Below are 17,982 nucleotides of genomic sequence, written 5' to 3'. Positions count from 1 at the left end.
TTATAAGGTTGAACTGAAGGGGAGATTGTTACAACAGTACAAAAAAAAAAAACTTCAATTTTTGCATGTTTTTGTGTGTTCCATTATTATCTGGAAACCCACCCCCCTCCCTGTCCCAGCTTCCAGGTTCTGCGTATACGGCCCTGCGTTTGCTGTTGCAGCGCAGCTCACAGCGCTCCTCCTGCGGCTCCTCAACTCAGATGGCCCGCTGCACAGATTTGTGACACTTATCGTAATATTAACGATTATAATGTTTAGTTGCGCAACTCTACGTACACATTAATTTATGAGGATCCGCAACGCGAAGCTCGACGTCGTTCACAGCAAATATATTAACTTGACATGAAAACACAGCGGTACGGATCACCCGGGAAATGATGGACGGGAAGAGCCTGACTAAAACTAAGTGGTTGTCAGACAAATTCTGGGGCTTATTATGTGTCTCTGCTTATTTCAAAACCCAAATAAGCAACTTCACGTTCAAAACCAAGCCCAAAAAAGCGCAGCCCGCGACTCATTAAATTTGCAAGTGACTTTAGAAAAACAAGCCGTAAACTGCTTATAATAATCGGACTTGGCGACAGAAACTCAAAATAGTTTTTTCAGCAACAAAATGCGCATCTCTCTCCTCCTTTCATTGTTTACATTTTTGTCACGGCCATCAGCTGCTACTGTCGCATAGTAACGGTGTTCTGACTATCTGTGCTACCTCGTCAGATTTTCCTACCGTAGCACAGATAGGTAGCCATGTCTATCTGTCGGTGCTACGCGTCTAAAACGTCTACCGTGATGTTTACAAGCCGAAAACTACAGCAGGCTGTGTTAATGTTAAATATTATCATTGGATAACATTTTTTGAGTGACGAGACTGAAGTGGAAGCTTAGGAGTTAAGTTTAGCATAGCACTGGAACATTTTATATGTACACGACAAAACCACAAACACTTCCTTTATCAGAATATCCTATCCGTTTGAAATGAAAAGTCATAATCATTTTATGAAAATATTCTACCTTTTAAAAATATCTTGGAGGCATTTCTAGGAAAGGAACAGTAGACGGGTGAAACAGGTTTTTATTTAAATTAAATTAAACACGGACATCTACAGATCACCACAAACTATTTTTGGGGGCATTAATACGTTGTATGGTAGTCTGTTATCAAATGCAGCGCAGCCACAATGAGCAGGTCACTGTACACCTGGAATGATAGGATATGCTTAATTACACCGCTATTATCGCTACCAACATGCTCTATTTACCAGACCTGCTTCAAAATAAATATTTACAACCTGGCACAAACAAATTATTCCACCTTAGCTCACTTCTAGCACACAAATAATTATAGCAGCACTATTCTGTAAGTGCTGCTAGCTTACTCAAATGAACAAATATTTGATTTATTTCAAGCAGGTCTTTAAAAACAAGCAATGTGTAGGACAGAAAAAAATCATGCACACATAATCAACAAAATAATTGGCTTACCACTCCTTTTCTGATTGAAAAGGAGTAGGAAGAGCACTTATTTTATCCTATCCTTTTTCTCAATTTAATGACTTACTTACAATGCCTTAATTATCAAAAATTTGAAATTAAAACCATGTCATACTATTCATGTTCCTGTTCGATATGCTGTGCTAAAGAGCCAACAAATAAACTATATTACATAGACAAAATGGTTACAAACTAAAACAAGAAAAATCTACGGATCCATAATAGTAGTAATAATTTAAATAACAATTGGACATACAGCCATAGAATAATTACCAACTCCTTGCCAATGTACACAGATAAATTGTACACATGTAAATTATTTTTAATTTGTGTTTAACCATTACACTCTGGAATAAACAGCCGATTTTCCCAAGTTATTATCGACTTCTACAATACATACGTTGACTGAATTACTAATTTCAGAGTTGTAAAGGAAAAAGGTAGAACTTTGTTACTGAACATAAGTAGATTTTTTTTTAATTAAAAACAACTTTAAGGTTCCAAGATCTGCAGACTTGAAATCAAATTAATAAATCGTGTGAAAAATAAAGTTGCCCCCAATGTCTATCTATAAAGTTTAACATTGTCCCCAATGTTAAGCTTTAGCCACCAATAATTATCATCATGTCTGATGTTTAACATTCAGTGTTATCATGGCTGTTTAATGCCATCTGGGATGTTAAACTTTATCTCCTATGTTTAGCATTTAATATCCAGGATATTTAAAGGTGTCCCTGATTTTTTATTTAATCAAGGACAATGCTTAACGTTATCCTTGAGGTCTAACATTGCCAATGTTTATCAGATGTAAAATTTCATCTCCAGAAAAGTTTCCTTTTGTGTTAAACATTGGAGATAAAGTAAAACATTCCAGGTACAGTAAACATAGCAATAATGATAATTTAACCTTATATAACTTTAAACATGAAGGACAATGTTAAGCACTGGAGATAAAATAAAATTTTGGGGACAACATTAAACATCCTGGACAACTTTAAACACTGGAGATAACATTGTCACTGGGAGAAACTTTGACTTCTGTCTATAGCTCTGGTTGTAAGCGAGAAGGTGGCGCTCTGGTGTTTCTAACTAAACATTTAGTTTAATTAGAAACTAAACATTTTCCAACTAAAAAGTGTAGTTAGAAACTAAGCTTTTTGTTTTCTCAGTTGTTTTTCTCTCCATAGAAGCTACACCTGGTTTAGCCTTGATTAGCTGTGGCTGCTTCCTGGAAAAGGGAATTGGCTGACATGATGCTGCCATCACCTAACTGTTCTCCCTCTCCTTTTCATTTCCATGAACATGGAAAGTTCTCCTGGATCAGTTGACTTGTTATTGTGTCTCTGCTCTGTCTTTTCTCACCTCCAGTCGGTCATGGCAGATGGCTCCTAGAGGTTTCTTCCTGGTAGAGGGGAGTTCTTCTTCTCCACTGTCGCTAAATGCATGCTCTGTATGAGGGACTGCTGTAAAATCAACAACTCAACACAAGCGACTTACTGTCGCCCCCTGCTGGTCAGAGGGAGTGAATGCTGTAAATAATAACTTCGTACAATCTGCAGGGTTTCGTTTGGTACAAACGTTTTAAACTACTTTTGGATGAATCTTCAGGAAGATTATTATTATTATTATTATTATTATTATTATTATTATTATTATTATTATTATTATTATTGAATAATAATAACATTATTATTTATTTATTTAAATAAATATTTATTTATTTATTTATTTATTTTTACGTTTAAACAGTTTCACACCCACTCATTAAAATAGCTGAAAGAATATCGTTTTAATACAGGCAGCTTATTTTAATTTATATAGTCTGACTTCTGAACTTTGTCCCTAAGAAGAGTTTCTAAAACTATATTTCATTGTTCCTGCACCAGTGACAGTAATTATTCATTGTAAAGATTCATTGTATTTTGAAACCATCAGACTAACGTGTTTACGTAAAAATAGCTCCGTTTTCCAGCAGGTTTGCGTGTCTGTGACGTAACGTTTCCGCAACACAGCTTAGCCAATGAGGAGGAGGGGCGTTCCCTTTTCTGCGTCTGTGAACTAAAAGCTGTTTGAAAGAGCGGCGCGCGCAGCCGTGGCCTGGCACGCAACCAGGAAGAGAAGATGGCGGCTGTTTTGGAGCGTAGTCTCGTGGAGATCTGCGGGTTCGGGCGGGAAGCCGAACGGCGGTTCCGAGAGGTCACAGTGAATCCAGGTGAGAGTCAGGTTCTGACGGATGCAGGCGGAACCGAGTTCTGGTTCTAAATGTACTGTAAAAGCGGTTTTACCGGCAGGTTGAAGCTAACACCAGCTAGCAGTGCTGCTATCTGTCTGTGCTCATGGTCCTCATTGGTTTTAGCGGTGCAGTGATGGACACCAGACAGCTGGGATTAAGCAGGTCAGGCACCAGTTAGTAAACCTCGTCAATCAATGAGGTCACAGGAGTTACCTAGTTACTGGCTCATGCTGGCAACAAGACACAGACCAGTCTCCTTATATAGTTCAGACCGTCAAATCTACTGCTTTTTCCGGTTCCGATCAAACGTCTGGATCCAACCAGAACCATTCTTAGACTACGTTGTGTGGGAGATTATATGTGCTTTGCAAAATGACGGAATATTAGAAAGTAGGCCAAAAGCGATATCCATTTGGCGGAAGACTATACTTTTACACCCCACAATCCTGGACTGCATCATTGTCACATGCCCAAACAAATACCACATGGCCAACCCCATCCAGAAACCCAAAAAAGCAACAACATGGAAATAAACATCTACCGGACCGATGCCGATATGTTAAGAGTTGACTGACACTGTGAGCGTATGCTGATATATTGTGTATCCACATTACTGGATCAAAGTCTCCTTTGACCCTATTATCATAAAGGTTTAAGGGTAGTTGTTGATGCAAATGATGGAACAACCAATTATTAAGTTTATTAGACAATTATTTTTTCAGGACCAGATTCTTTTGGATAGCTTTTCCCCTTGATTAAAGAAATTAACATGTGAAAACACGTTTTTGTATTTACTTTGTTTGATGTTAGAGAAAATCTGAAGAAATCTGTATTAGTAGTGTTAAGAAAATAAATTTAAAATATGCTAGTTGTAAAAACTTAACCATATGTTCAATATTAGATAAAATTAATAGTGTTTTAAATAAGAAAATTCGCTCCAAACTATATCCATGGTTCAATTAGCGTAATCTCTTATGTATGATATTTTTATTGAAACATTATGCACTAAGTTGAATTAAAATAATTTACCTTGTAGTTCTCTATAATTTAAAAAATAGCTAGTCTCTCTGTGGACTGAACTGGCATTCACAGGGGGTCGTGGCTCTGTGTGTGAGTTTAACCTTTTGACCACTTTGATAAGATTTAACAGCTGGTGTAAAATAATCCTATCAACAGAGTAGAGCTTCCTCTGGGGACAGGGTCATAAAAAACATCTGTCTCCACTCAAAAGAAAACAACACTTCTTTGATCTTAAAAAAACAGGTTTTTCAACTAGATTTAAATGAACTTAGCTAAGGACAGTTCCCCAATTTGAATATAGCAGAGAAGAGAAACGCGCCCTCCCTTTAAAAGTATAGGACCCGGAACCTTAGCTTCAGATCGCTCCAGGGTTACCCGTGATGCTGTCTCCGGGAAACGGTGTGTCGGTGAAATGGTTCCCTGTAAGTTTGTCTTGGTGTGTGGATGTCTGTGGAGTGAGGTAAATATTGAATTGGATGCTGGTTTGTGATTTTATTGAGTTTTGTCAGTTTCATTAGTTGTTTGTCTAAGAAATGTTGTTATGTTTGTACTTGGAAAGCGTTTGTCTTTGTCTTTATGGTTCAGCTGATACAATGACGACATCAAGGAATCCGGGCAGAAGAGAGAATAAAACGAGTCAAAAGATTTTAATTCTTCTTCTTCTGATTAAAATTAACAGTAGTCTTTCAGCACCATAATAAATGCTAATTTATTCAAGGATTAAAAACTTTTTTCCAACAAGAAATGCTTAAAAAGCAAAACAGCGTGGTACTGAAGGCAGCCGAGATGCAATGAGGGAAAGCTGACATCTGGAGAATAAATTCCACAAATATGGTTGATTTATGTGATTTTTAGAATTAAAGTGCAAACATTCTTGAGTCAGAAACACAAACGGTTAGTTCTGGTTCAGTGAAAGTTCTCCAGCTGAAGTTAAACTGTGATTGTTAGGAACCAAGCTCTGCAGTCTGTCCACTGATGAAAACAAAGATGGTCTATGGAGGCAACAAGCTTCACCCTGCTGAGATCCCACTCCTGATTGTCCAGTGTCCCATTTCTGTGGCTAACAACTTACCAACGTCTATCTGCAGGTGTAAGCGCTCCTCCAGGCGGGTTAAAGTTTGCAGACAGCGCCGGAGCGTTCCATTACAATGAGAGCGGCAAGTTGCTGTCTGTCACCAGCAACCGCTTCATCCACTGGTGAGTGGGTGACACATCGTGGCTTTTCTAAAGCGATATCGTTTGGTGCTATGTTCGAGTCTTCTCTGGTTTTGCTTCAGGTGGACGTCGGGGGACACGGTGCAACTGGTGGAGGAGTCTCTGGACACCAACCTGCTGAATAATGGCGTCAGACTGAAGTTCACCTGCTGCAGCATCCTGCCTGGTGGAGTCACCGTCCACGAGACCCTAAATAACATCATCATCCTCATCTGCACCAATCAGACTGTCCACAGGCTGGTTCTTCCTCATCCGGCGCGCATGTACCGCAGCGTGAGTTTCCATCAGGAATGTTTCCTGTTCCTCCATCTGAACCATCTGCTGAGCTTCTTCTGCAGGATTCCAGCCTGCAGCTTATTGGCAGATTCTTTCTCGGTCTTCTTCTCTGCTCCAGATAAGCTCTGCATTGCAAAACCAAAATCTTACCAAGTCTTTTAGGTCTAGTTTCTTGTGCAAATATCAAAATATGCTTGAAAAAAGGCATGGACATTATAGGAGCTCATTTTAAGTCAATAATTCCTTAATATTGATGAAAAAGTACTAGCTACAAGTGAAATTATCTGTCAGTGGAACAAGATATTTACACTTAAGACATGGGAAAAATGTCTTGCTCCACTAGCAGACTTAACTTATGAGTCATACTCTTTTTTTTATCAATATAGTTAAGACATTTGCACTAGAAACTAGACCAAAATACTTGGCAAGATTTTATGTTTTTGTGGTGCGTTTCTTGCCGCGTGTTGACACGTTTCCGTGTTTTGTTCCAGGAGCTGGTCACAGAGCGCCACATGCAATCTGTCTTCACCGATGTGATGAAGCTTGACCTTCAGGACCCGGCCCACTGCGCCGTAATCCCCGGCTGGGCGGGGCACACAGCGATTCCCGGCGCTGTGACGGCATGGCTCAGTTTCCCCGGAGACGCTCATTTTGCTCTGGCTGCGCCTACGGGAGGCATCACAGTGGTGACGCTGCCACCGCACAATTCGCAGGGTGAGTAGTCACACGTCCTCGCTGTGATGCTGCATGTGAGGGCAGGTAGTCGAGCTGTGTCCGTGCTCATGTCTGCAGGCGGCGTGTCGGTGGTGGAGCTGAAGAGGAGCTCCATGATGAGGAGGATCTCCGGCTGGATGCCCACCGCCATCCGGGGCGAGCAGAGTCCGGCTGACCTGGTTCTGAGCCTGGCGGTCCGGGAGGAGGAGGAGGATTCGCTGATCTTCGCTCTGTGTCAGGATCACCGGCTGCGCATGTGGTCGCTCACGGTGGGTCTGTTTGTGAGGCTCTAAATGTTCTGTAACCTAATCAGAACAGAACTAGGACAGAAATGATTGACTGTGATTAATTGATTATTGAAATAATCAACTAATTTAGTAATTGATTATTCCTTAACTGGAGTATTAACTCAAAAAGCCCATTTGTTGACAGAACACAGTCAGAGCAGTATTTAAGCCAAAACTGTACAAAAAATATAGTTATTTTGCATTTAAGATTAAAAAAAAAACTTTGTTTTTAAATACGTTGTAACCCAAAGTGGCTAATAAGTTTTACTTCAACCGGTTCAAATTGAGTAAATGGATCTTTTACTAATCCAGAAAAGAAAAGCCAACAGATTAACCCTGCATTGGTGTTTAGTCAAACAGAATGGTATGCTATGCTATGGCATTATAGTCAATAAAATTTTTATTTTCTCATTTGAAGAAGTAATTTGTTTATATTTTCATATTTTAATTTATTTATAATATTGCACTAAAAAGTGATTAAATAAAAAATCTGCAAAATGTGACTTTTGCAGATTTTGTAAATTTTATCCAATTTATCGTCAGAATAATCGATTGCTATAATAATTGTTTGCTGCAGCCCTAAACAGAGCCGTGATATATCGGGCTGTCTGACTCTGAACATTGTTCTGGTGGTGCTTCTTGAACTGAACCTGGTTCTGTCTCCCTCCCCAGGAGCAGACGTGCCTCTTAGAGGCCGACATGTTGGAGTACATGCCGGCCTGTAAAGGCGTGAGGCGGCTGTCGGGTCAGGGTCACCGTCTGAGGCTCGCCTTCTCATCCAGAACCGGGCTGTGTCTCTGCGTGCACCTAGCCGTCCCGCAGAGAGGACAGTTTATCGTCCTGCAGCTTGTCGCCACGGACAACAACCGCTACAGCCTGGAGCACATCTCTTCTCTGTTCAGCACGCAGGTGAGCCGCCGTAGAACTGCAGGTCCAAACACACGAGATGGTTCTATCGTAAACTGACCTGATGTGATTTTTTTTTTTTGTGCTGCAGGAAACTCTGGTGGACTTCACCCTGACCCCGACCGACGTGTGGGCTCTGTGGGTGGACGAGTCCAACTCTGCCGTGGTCAAGTACATCAACTTCGAACAGTAAGTAGGAACGTTACAGCCTTTGCCGTCTCAGAGGTTCTGGTTTAAACTCCGTGTCTCTGCTTTCCAGCAACACAGCGGGTCAGTGGAACCAGGTCTTTGTCCAGCCACCACCAGAAGAAGAAGTCTTAATAGGAGTAGACCTGGATCCCAGGGTAAGAGTAAACAAAAATACACCCAGTAATCCGGGCTGTCCAGCAACTTCATCATTTTCGGGTCTTTCCAAGCCTTTAGCAGTTTGTTGCTCTGGTACTGAGCTTTCTGGGTCCATAGTGGGTTCAGTGTGTTTTTTGGGGTGAGACTTTCTGTGTTTATCTGCTTCATCTCTCCTCCATGCTGCTGCTGTTTCAGGAGACTTACCTGGAGCATCTCTTCTCTCCGCTGCGTTTCACTGCGACGGCCATCGTCAGAGCCTTGCAGGTGAGTCCACCTGTCGGCCATTTTTAGCTGGAGTTCACAGGTTCGGAGGGTTTTTAAATTAGATGTTTTCAAGGTTTGAAAGTGCTTGATATTCAAACTTCACAGTTTGGTAATAAATAGCAATTTAACATTTGATTAAAAGCCTAACTTTGGAAGACATTATTTACAGTTGAAATCATATATTTAAAGATGATAAAGAGACATAAACACATTTTTCTCTCTGCCTGAGTTAATTCAGACTAAACTTTTCTTCTTTTAGGTTAGTCAGAAATACCAAAATTATTTCTATTTGCTAAATGCCAGAAACTTGGCGAGAACCGTTTTTTAGAAATTCTTTTTGTAACTTTCTCAAACTAGTCAGGCATGTAGAGTGTGTGTAAGAAAGACACCATAATATTTTGTTAGATTTTAGATTAGCTTGTCCCTGCTGCAGAATACAGAATATTTTTTATTTTACATATTACATCATATAATAGTGAACAGAACCTGTCTTCTTTAGGTAATTTATATTGTTTTTATTTGCAAATGCTGGAAAAGTTTGAAAATGCTTGAATTTTACTGAGAAAAGTGTACAACAGAGCTGCGTCTTCACGGTTTTGTGTCGTCTCTGCAGATCTTTCGTCGTGGCTCTGATAAGGTCTTGGATCCGTCCTGGGAGAATCTGAAGAAGGAGGTGACCCAGGCTGTGGAGAGCGAGGTAACGTCTTGATTTCCTGAACAGCAGGTGGTGACAGACACCGGGTGAAAGCAGGGCAGTAGGTGGCGCTGTGTGACATTCCTGAAGATTGAAACCAGGCTAACTCTTTCAGGATGTTGTTTATCCCACAAAATCCTGTTTAAAACAAACAAACAGCGAGTGGGTAAAGATAAGTCAACCTTATTTCTAAAGCGCCAGACGTCTTCTTCCAGGCGCGTGTGTGTGTGAGTGTGTGAGACGTGTGTTGAACATGTTGATTTCCTGAAAATGATTCAGCCACACAAAATAATCTCCAGATGTGTTCAGAGGTTGTCTGAAAGATTAAACTCACCTGTGGTGATTCACCTTCTACACCCTCCCTCCATGCAGCTGCAGAGCAGCGTCACAGAGTTCGAGTTTTCTCAGGAGGAGTACCGCCAGCTGCAGGTGGAGTTCTGGTCCCGGTTCTACTCCTGCTGTCTGCAGTACCAGGAGGTGGAGTCCACTCCGCTGGGTCTGACGGTCAGCCACCACACTGGGATGGCCTGTCTGCTGCGTAAGGTGAGTGAGGGGGCGGAGCCTCTCATTGACTAACCTGTGAAAGCAGGGAAACGCACAGATTAGCCACTGCCTGATTGGCTCTTTGATTTTTACCCAGAAAAATATTCCTGTAGAAAAATTAACAACTTTGTGAACAACAGGTTGATGGGAAACAGGAGGTTATTTCAAGCTTTAGAGTCTTCATCAGTGTTTTTCATCCTGAAGTTAGTTTGGTCTTATTTAAAGTGTACTAAGATGTTTGGATCAGAAAGTAGATGTTGATTTTGTGTTTTTTTGCAGTGGTGTCTCTGCTCAGCTGGTGCAGTCAGATCTGTCGGCAGCTGGTCAACAGGTCGCAGGTTGATCTGTTTCTCCTGTCTCTGCTTCAGGGCTTCGTCTCGTTCCTGCTGCCGTGTTTCGCTGTGGATCACCTGTACTTGTCCCTCGATCCATACCTGCTGTCTGAGGAGGACACGCCCATCAGCGACGGTAACCGACCGCTGCTGCACAGATGAATGTCGTGGCACTGCAGGTTTTACCGTGAACGCCTCTGTTCACACCGCCTCTTCCTGTCCCCCCCTCAGATCCCGACACGGCCCGAGACATCCTGCAGCTGGTCCGGACTCTGCGGCTCGTCAGCGACACCGTTTCTCCAGAGATGGCGTACGAGATGGAGAAAGCTCTCGAGTACCTCCAGACTCCTGAGAAAGCTGCCGAGCTGGTCCTGGAAAACATGGTGTGCAACGACAAGTAGGTCACCTGATGGGAAGGCCAGACTCTGAACCCGACCAGATCAGACACATTTTCCACTCTTGGCTGGTTCTAATCAGTAAAGAGCTTAACAAACTATTACCCTTTCTTCTGTAGAGATGGCGTGATCGAAGACATCCAGAACAAACTTCAGGACATCCGGAGTCCCATAGCAGCCATGGTGGCTCTGCTAAGGGAGCTGGACCTGGAGACGGACTCTGAGCTGGGCGGAGACGGGCCTGTCGCTCCAGGTAGAAGGCGTGAAACGCAGACGGGGGCGTTTGGTGGGTGTGAGTGTGGGGACTCTAATCCCCGTTCTGTGTCTTGCAGGTCTGAACGTCAGGATGAGCCTGTCTCAGCTCTACGGCAGCAGCTGCGCCGTCTCCATCGTCTGTCAGGGTGTCTGCCACATGGCCATGACCCGAGCGCAGTTCTGCAGAGACCTGCTCATACTGCAGAAGCTCTACCTGCACTTCGGAGACAACGTATGTTCAACCTGTGGACCAGATGTCCTCAGGGTTCTGCCTCATCTATTCTGCATGCTGACCGTGTGTGTGCGTGTGTGTGTCCAGGTGTTTCTGGGCGGTGGAAACCAATTGCTGCAGCTCCAGCAGGATCTGATCCCGCGGACCTCCCACCTCCTCTCCTCCTACCACCTCCTCAAACACGTCAGTCAGAGCCTCGCCTCCTCCGTTCCCATGGACACCATGTGAGTATGAGCAGACACACACAGGTTACGCCGACGAGCAGGTCCTGCACGACTCTCCCTGACTTCCTGTTGTTGCTTCAGAGATGTGAACCTGCAGCACCTCACAGCACTGGAGCTGTCGGACACCCCGAGCATATCGACGGGTCGATCAGGTCAGAAACCACACACACTCACAAAGGCTGCTCCCTCTAAGAAGGCCTTTTGCAATTAGCAATAAATCAATTAATTGCATGGTAAATTCATTTCCATTTGTGTGATTGGTTTTCATACCAACTAGCTGTATTTTTGAAAGACAGTTTGTTTTACAGAGACTTCATTGCCTATTTTATTTAGTATTTTCCAGTTCCACTGTGTTAGAATTGAAAGTTTATTTATTTTTGAGACGGTGTACATTATTATGCCATTAGCATTGCATTACTTCAGAAATTGTTTCAAGACATAAATGTTATTTGTCGCAATAACTTCAGGGCTGATTTATAGTTCAATAAAAAACGTGTTATCGCAACAGGCCGACCTCTGAAAAGTTCATCCCTGGAGTTTGAAAATGTTGAAATAAAAAAAATCTGCTATGATCCAGCTAGATATCCAGTTTGTTCATAGTTGGTATTTATTGAATGAAGGGATTAATCTGGTGTTGCATCCTGGTAAAGCCATGAAGGAAGACAGTCTGGGCTCATTGGGATTGCTAAAGGTTGCGTCCAGGTTGAAGTGGACTTCTCTGACTCTGCTTTGATCCGAACCGTCTCTGCAGTGCTGAACCCTCAGACGGTCCTGGAGCTCTTCTACCAGACTGCAGCCAGAAGGATCATCATCTCCCAGATATTTTCCCAGCAGCACCCCGACTCTCCACTCTTCTGGACCCACATGATCTCCACCGTGGTCCAGCTGCTGGCTCAGCTGCTGTATCCTTCATCAGAACGAGGAGCGAGTCTCGCTTTCCTTCTGTTCCCGAGTGTTTGTCTTAACTGGTGTGTCCCAGCTGGCCCAGTAACCCTGGCTTCCAGTTCCCAGAGTGTCTGATGGCCAACTGTCAGTTTACTCAGCTGCAGGTGAGTCGGGTTTGGTCCTGGATCAGGCTGAACGGAACAGACCCAAATGATCTTCACATTGGTCCAGCTTCTGTTTGATGAAGCAAGCTTCATCAGGTCCTGCTGGTTCTGATGTCTCTGTGGGGGGTCTGTGCAACCTTAAAAAATTTTAAATTCGAGTATCCAGAATTAAGCCAATAAAATAAAATGTAAATTGGTACATTTTGTTGTGGCAGATCTATTTAATCTTTATGCATTTTATTGATTTTTTTTTGTTTTGTTTCTTATGTGACTTCCACTGCAAAAACTCAAAATCTTACTAAAATAATTTCTTAATGTTGATGAAAAAGTACTTAAGTTAACTTGTAACATGGGGAAAATGTCTCTTTATAAGTGGAACAGGTACTTTTTATTAAGAAATTATTTACCATACTTAAAACAAGCCTCTATATTTTGCTGAGAAGTTACTTGTAAGTTTGTCTCATTTCAAGTTTACTCAGATATTTGCACTAGAAACTAGACCAAAACTACTTGGTAAGACTTTGTCTTTTTGCAGTGTTTCTGTCAGGCAAAAGCTTGATGCTTTCGATTCACTGAACACATCTTCATCCTCGCCTATGTCTCCCGTGTCCTTCCTGTCCCCCTGCAGGAGTACGTGCGTCTGGTCGGCCCTTGGTGTCAGGTGAACATCGGCTCGTGCCGCTTCATGCTGGCTCAGTGTCACCTGGCCAACGGAGAGGGCCAGAAGGTAGGGGGGGGACATTCTGCTGCCTCCACAGCCTTTCAGCCTGTTCACCCGTGATCCCGACATCACTTCCTGTTGTGGCCCCAGGCTCTGCGGTGCTTCCAGGAGGCGGCAACGGAGGTGGAGAGGGAGGAGTTTCTAATGAAGCTGACTGGCAGCGAGGACGAGGAGGCGGCGGCGGCGGCCAGTCCGAGGCTGCAGTACTACAACAAGGTAAAGACGCTCGGGGTGTGTCGCCGCTGCAGGACCGCCTGCGTGAGATCACACTCACCTGTCCTGTGTGTGATCAGGTGCTGCGGCTGCTGGAGGACGTGGGTCTTCCCGAGCTCGTCATCCAGCTCGCCTCCCTGGCCATAGCAGAAGCAGACGATGACGTCCACTGTCAGGTGTGTGGGCGTGGCCCGTTGCTGAAGGCGGGACGCGTGAACGGGCGAACATGCTGACGTGTGTGTGTCTGCCCCGCAGGCGGCGCTGTGGACGAGGATCTTCAAACACCACCTGGATCTGGGACACAACAGTGAAGCTTATGAAGCTCTGACCCAGAACCCCGACAGCAGCATGTACGTCCAGACACACGCACAGAACCACCAGAAACTGGGGGAGCAGATCTCTGAGTTTCAGATCAAGTGTTGTGTGTGATGTTCTGATGGATCCCAGCGATCTGCTTGTGTTTATGTGGTTTAAGTCTCAGCAGACCAGTCCTAATTAAAAGCAGATCCAGTTTCCATGGAAAACGGCTGAAATCCTGTTTGTTTTCCAGGCAGCTGGATTGTCTCCGTCAGCTGGTCGTGGTGCTCTGCGAGCGCTCCCAGCTGCAGGACCTGGTCCAGTTTCCCTACATGAACCTGCATGATGAGGTAGGGAAGGGCAACATGGATTTAAAGTTTTACCACAGTATTTTCTGGCGCTACTGTGACAACAATAGTTGTTGATCGTTTTTAGGTCACATAAAAAAGTGTGATTTGTGTCACTATAGACTGCACACAATAGTTGCACTGAATCATGTTTTCAAATTGGATAGTAAAAATAAAAACCCTGATAATACGGGCAGTTTTGGAGGATTTTAAACATCATTAATCGTAATTCATTGTGACAATGATAAATCAAAATTCTTATGATTAGAAATTGATCACGATGGCCGATATGAAAACACAGATGCTACCATAAAACTTGGAGGTGATCAGTTATCATTGATGATCATTAGTGTTCGGATATCATCAGGTACGGGGAGTGATTTTTCAACTTTAGGTAGTTTCCTTCGGGATGAACTACTGATCCAAGTTCTGATCAGCATTTTCCCCTGCTGGTGGCTGATCTTATACGTTGTCACAAAGCTGCAGCTACACGATGGTTCAGGTCTGACATTGTGGTCATGTGACCCCCAGGTGGTCGGCATCATCGAGTCTCGTGCTCGCGGTCTGGATCTGCTGACACACAACTACTACGAGCTGCTGTACGCCTTCCACATCACCCGACACAACTACAGGAAAGGTTGGGCTCAGAGGCTCGTTTTGCTCTAAACCAGTCCCAGTGCTAGACTGGTCTCACTGGTCGCTTAGCACTAAAACTAAAGCCAGAACCACTGATGCGAGTCCACCTGTGTGTCTCTCAGCGGGGACAGTCATGTTTGAGTTTGGGATGCGTCTCGGCCGGGAGGTTCGGACTCGACTCGGTCTGCAGAAACAGGTGAACTGCTACCTCGCCGCGCTCAACTGTCTGCGCCTCATCAGGCCCGAATACGCCTGGATCGTCCAACCGGTGTCCGGGAGCACAGTACGTACACACACACACACACACAGTACGTACACACACACACACACACACACACACACACAGTAACATTCACACACACAGTAACATTCACACCCAGTAACACAGCGGTGTGTGTGCATTTAACTGTGTTTCTACTGCAGTACGAGCGACCCGGAGCGTCTCCGAAGAGGAACTCAGACGGAGAGTTTCCAGCGGAGCCAGGTGAGGTGCCGTCCTGGGAGTCTGGAGCTGATCCAGAGTCCAGAGTTCATACAGGTGCTTGAAATCCTTGAAAATGCTTGAGCTTCGATGAGCCTTCCAAGGTTTGGAAAGTTCTTGATTTCTGTATGAAGTCTTAATTTGGAAACATTATTTAAACCAAGTAATTAAAGATAATTTTTTCCCTCTCTCTCTGAAGTTAAATCAAACCAAATGTCTCTTGTTTTAACTTGAATAAAATTAACACAATTATTTATATTTGTTAAATGCCAAAAAACTTAACAAGAGCCTTTTTTTTTTACTTTCTCAGTCCTGTTAGGTGTGTAAGAGAGACTTTTTAAAATGTTATATTTTACTTTACTTTATCCCTGCTGTGGAATATTGCCATAAAAAGTTATTAATAGTGGGAAAAAAATGATGTATTCTTTAATTCATTTGTATTGTTTAATCTCCAAAGTGTGGTTCTAGATCAGCTTGAAAACTTGAGGATGCGTCAAAAAGCACTTGCATGTTACTGTGGGAGAAGTGTGTGAATACTGAGTGTGTGTTTCTGCAGCTGCAGGTAGGCGACAGGTGGACATCCTGGAGCTCCACGACCTGGAGAAGGAGTACTTCCTGTCCCGCGCTCGCCTCACGCTGGCTCAGCACCACCCGCCGTCAGCAGCCATCGCAGGTATGCGGCGCTGAGCTGAGAATAAATTTGGTTATCCTGAACTGTTGATCGACCGGCTGATGGTTGTCGCTCTCCGATCCAGGCAGCGCGTCTGCACCCGAGCTGGTTCTGCTCCTGGTCCAAACTGGACTCTTCGACTCCGCTCTGTCTCTCAGTCGCATCTTCAAACTGGATCTGAGTCCCATCTTCGACGCCCTGACCTTCAAGTGGGTTCACAGGAAAACCTGCTCCCTCCACCTGCTCTTCTCTCCGTGTCTGATCACCTGCCTTGTTGTTTACCTGTCCAGATGCATCCAGCTGCAGACCGGGGGGGAGGAGCCTCAGAGCGAAGCTTGGGGCTGGTTGGCTGCTAACCAGCTCTCTGTCGTCAACACTAAGGAGTCCAGGTGCGTTGTCGCTAACAATCTAGGACTGTGTGATATGACTGAAAGAATGTGTTTGATATTGGTCGATATTGATAATTATTAATGAGGTTTTTTTGTTTTAAATATCTCAAATTCTACTGAACTGGTGACATGATCGGTCATGTTTTATCCAGTTTTTTCTCTAGTTGGTTTTCTCTTGTTCTCCTTTCTCTCCACACAGTTTTTAAGTTTTAATCGGTTATGAGACACGGTGGCGAAACATGAAACCGCTTCAAGTTACTCAACAGGTTGTTGCTAGGTAACAACCTGTTGTTAGTTGCCACTCACCATGTTTTGTCGACTGTGAGAGATTACCTCTGCCTACATCTCCCAGAATGCTGTGCAGTTCTGGCTCAGAGTTCAGTGAAATTATTAAACATTCTATCAGACATGTCATATCTTTTGATATTGGTCACATGTCTGTCGCAACATATATTATTGATTTATTGCCTAGCTCCATGACAATCACACTGATCAATCAATTGATCAATAAGCAGCAGAACTGCAGACTGTGATCTGTAACCACTGGGACTCTTCCTCTTCCTCAGTGCCACAGACGAGGCCTGGCGGCTGCTGGCCTCCTACCTGGACAGGTATCCCTCCACCAATGGGCAGCATCACCGCCACGTCATCCACAAGCTGCTGTCACACGGTGTGCCACTGCCTGATTGGCTACTGCAGTCCTACAAGGTGAAAGGGGGCGGGGTTACACTTGGCAACAGCTGAGCTGTTATTTGACCTCAACAATCTTGGGTTCATCGGTTTATTGATTGTTTAGATGTTCTGATTGAACTGAAGTCCATCGGTGGTCGGTGCGACATGAAAGTCCAATTAAAACGTGTTTATATTTACCTGTTGTTTAATTTGTGGTTGCATTGTGTGTTTATCTGTGCATACCCTGTTTATATTTTCTAGTGTGTGGACGCTCCCTCACTGCTGCGTCTCCTGCTGAACTTTGACCTCTTAGAAACAGCCGCGGAGCTCGTGTTGGAGTACGTGGACGCTGTCCTCGGCCGTGGACATCAGTACTTTGGGATTGAGGTATGGATTCTCTCAGCCCCTCCTGTCAGGGTTTTGGTAGAGTAATTTAATGTTTTTTTGGTTTTTTTTCTCCAGAGGCCGCTGTCTGCCACGTCTCCGCCCGCCTGGCTACCGTACACCGCCATCGATCAGCTTCTGCACGCCTTGAGCGAGACACAAACGCACAGCAACGTGAGTCACTTCCTGTTTGCATCCCATATTTTTGTTTACTCACTTTCCTGCTCGAGTTTAACTCACAAAATATAAACTTTTTTTTTTTCCTCCCAGCTTCACATCAAAGTTCGAGACAAACTGAACGAGTATCACAACGTGGTGCAACAGACGACCGAACACCGACTCGCCTCTCAGAGACGAGTGGCAGCGTGAGACGAGCCACCCGGTTTTCTATTTGTTTTTTATGTGTAAATCTTCTAATTAAAGTCTTTTCTAATGTTTCTTTTACTGTTGTTACTCTGTCATAAATTTTTTGATCTTGAAGATAAATGGAAAGGCGAATAAAAACTCCGGTTTCATCATTTTACCCAACACTAGAAGCGGAAAGCCTCCCTCTGGTCCAGACCTCACAGCCGAGTGGATCTCTGGAGCCGTGGTTCTCCCCGACCTCCTTCCCAGCTTGGCTGACTGTTAAAATCTCAGCAAAACAAAAAGTTTATTCACAGACGTGTCTTTGTGTTTGGCTGCTGAATCAAGAGGG

The 17,982-nt window shown here is 43.9% G+C and overlaps 1 protein-coding gene across 2 annotated transcripts; it reads left to right on the top strand.

The window, feature by feature from the left end:
* Positions 1-3,564: 3,564 nt before the first annotated feature.
* On the top strand, positions 3,565-17,723 carry nup160 (nucleoporin 160). 2 transcript variants are annotated; one of them, XM_015004736.2, is made up of 34 exons: positions 3,565-3,703; positions 5,833-5,941; positions 6,022-6,232; positions 6,727-6,949; positions 7,028-7,218; positions 7,909-8,145; positions 8,234-8,331; positions 8,402-8,486; positions 8,683-8,751; positions 9,365-9,448; positions 9,818-9,988; positions 10,357-10,456; positions 10,552-10,717; positions 10,835-10,968; positions 11,048-11,202; positions 11,290-11,426; positions 11,508-11,578; positions 12,178-12,328; positions 12,406-12,475; positions 13,104-13,202; positions 13,287-13,412; positions 13,490-13,585; positions 13,665-13,759; positions 13,960-14,056; positions 14,585-14,690; positions 14,812-14,972; positions 15,113-15,173; positions 15,727-15,843; positions 15,926-16,049; positions 16,131-16,229; positions 16,796-16,937; positions 17,163-17,288; positions 17,364-17,459; positions 17,556-17,723. In XM_015004736.2, the coding sequence occupies exons 1-34, from the start codon at positions 3,613-3,615 to the stop codon at positions 17,652-17,654; spliced, it is 4,197 nt and encodes a 1,398-aa protein (XP_014860222.2). In that variant the 5' UTR covers positions 3,565-3,612; the 3' UTR covers positions 17,655-17,723. The 2 variants fall into 2 exon arrangements, with proteins under 2 accessions (XP_014860222.2, XP_014860221.2); XM_015004735.2 differs by having other exon boundaries at positions 15,113-15,227.
* The last annotated feature ends 259 nt before the right edge of the window (positions 17,724-17,982 follow it).

Source organism: Poecilia mexicana, unplaced genomic scaffold, assembly GCF_051168715.1.
Source record: "Poecilia mexicana isolate PSO_F unplaced genomic scaffold, ASM5116871v1 scaffold_6, whole genome shotgun sequence".
Classification (NCBI taxonomy): Eukaryota; Metazoa; Chordata; class Actinopteri; order Cyprinodontiformes; family Poeciliidae; genus Poecilia; species Poecilia mexicana.
The sequence above is the reverse complement of the archived record's forward strand: the minus strand, read 5'-3'. Positions and strand labels throughout refer to the sequence as shown.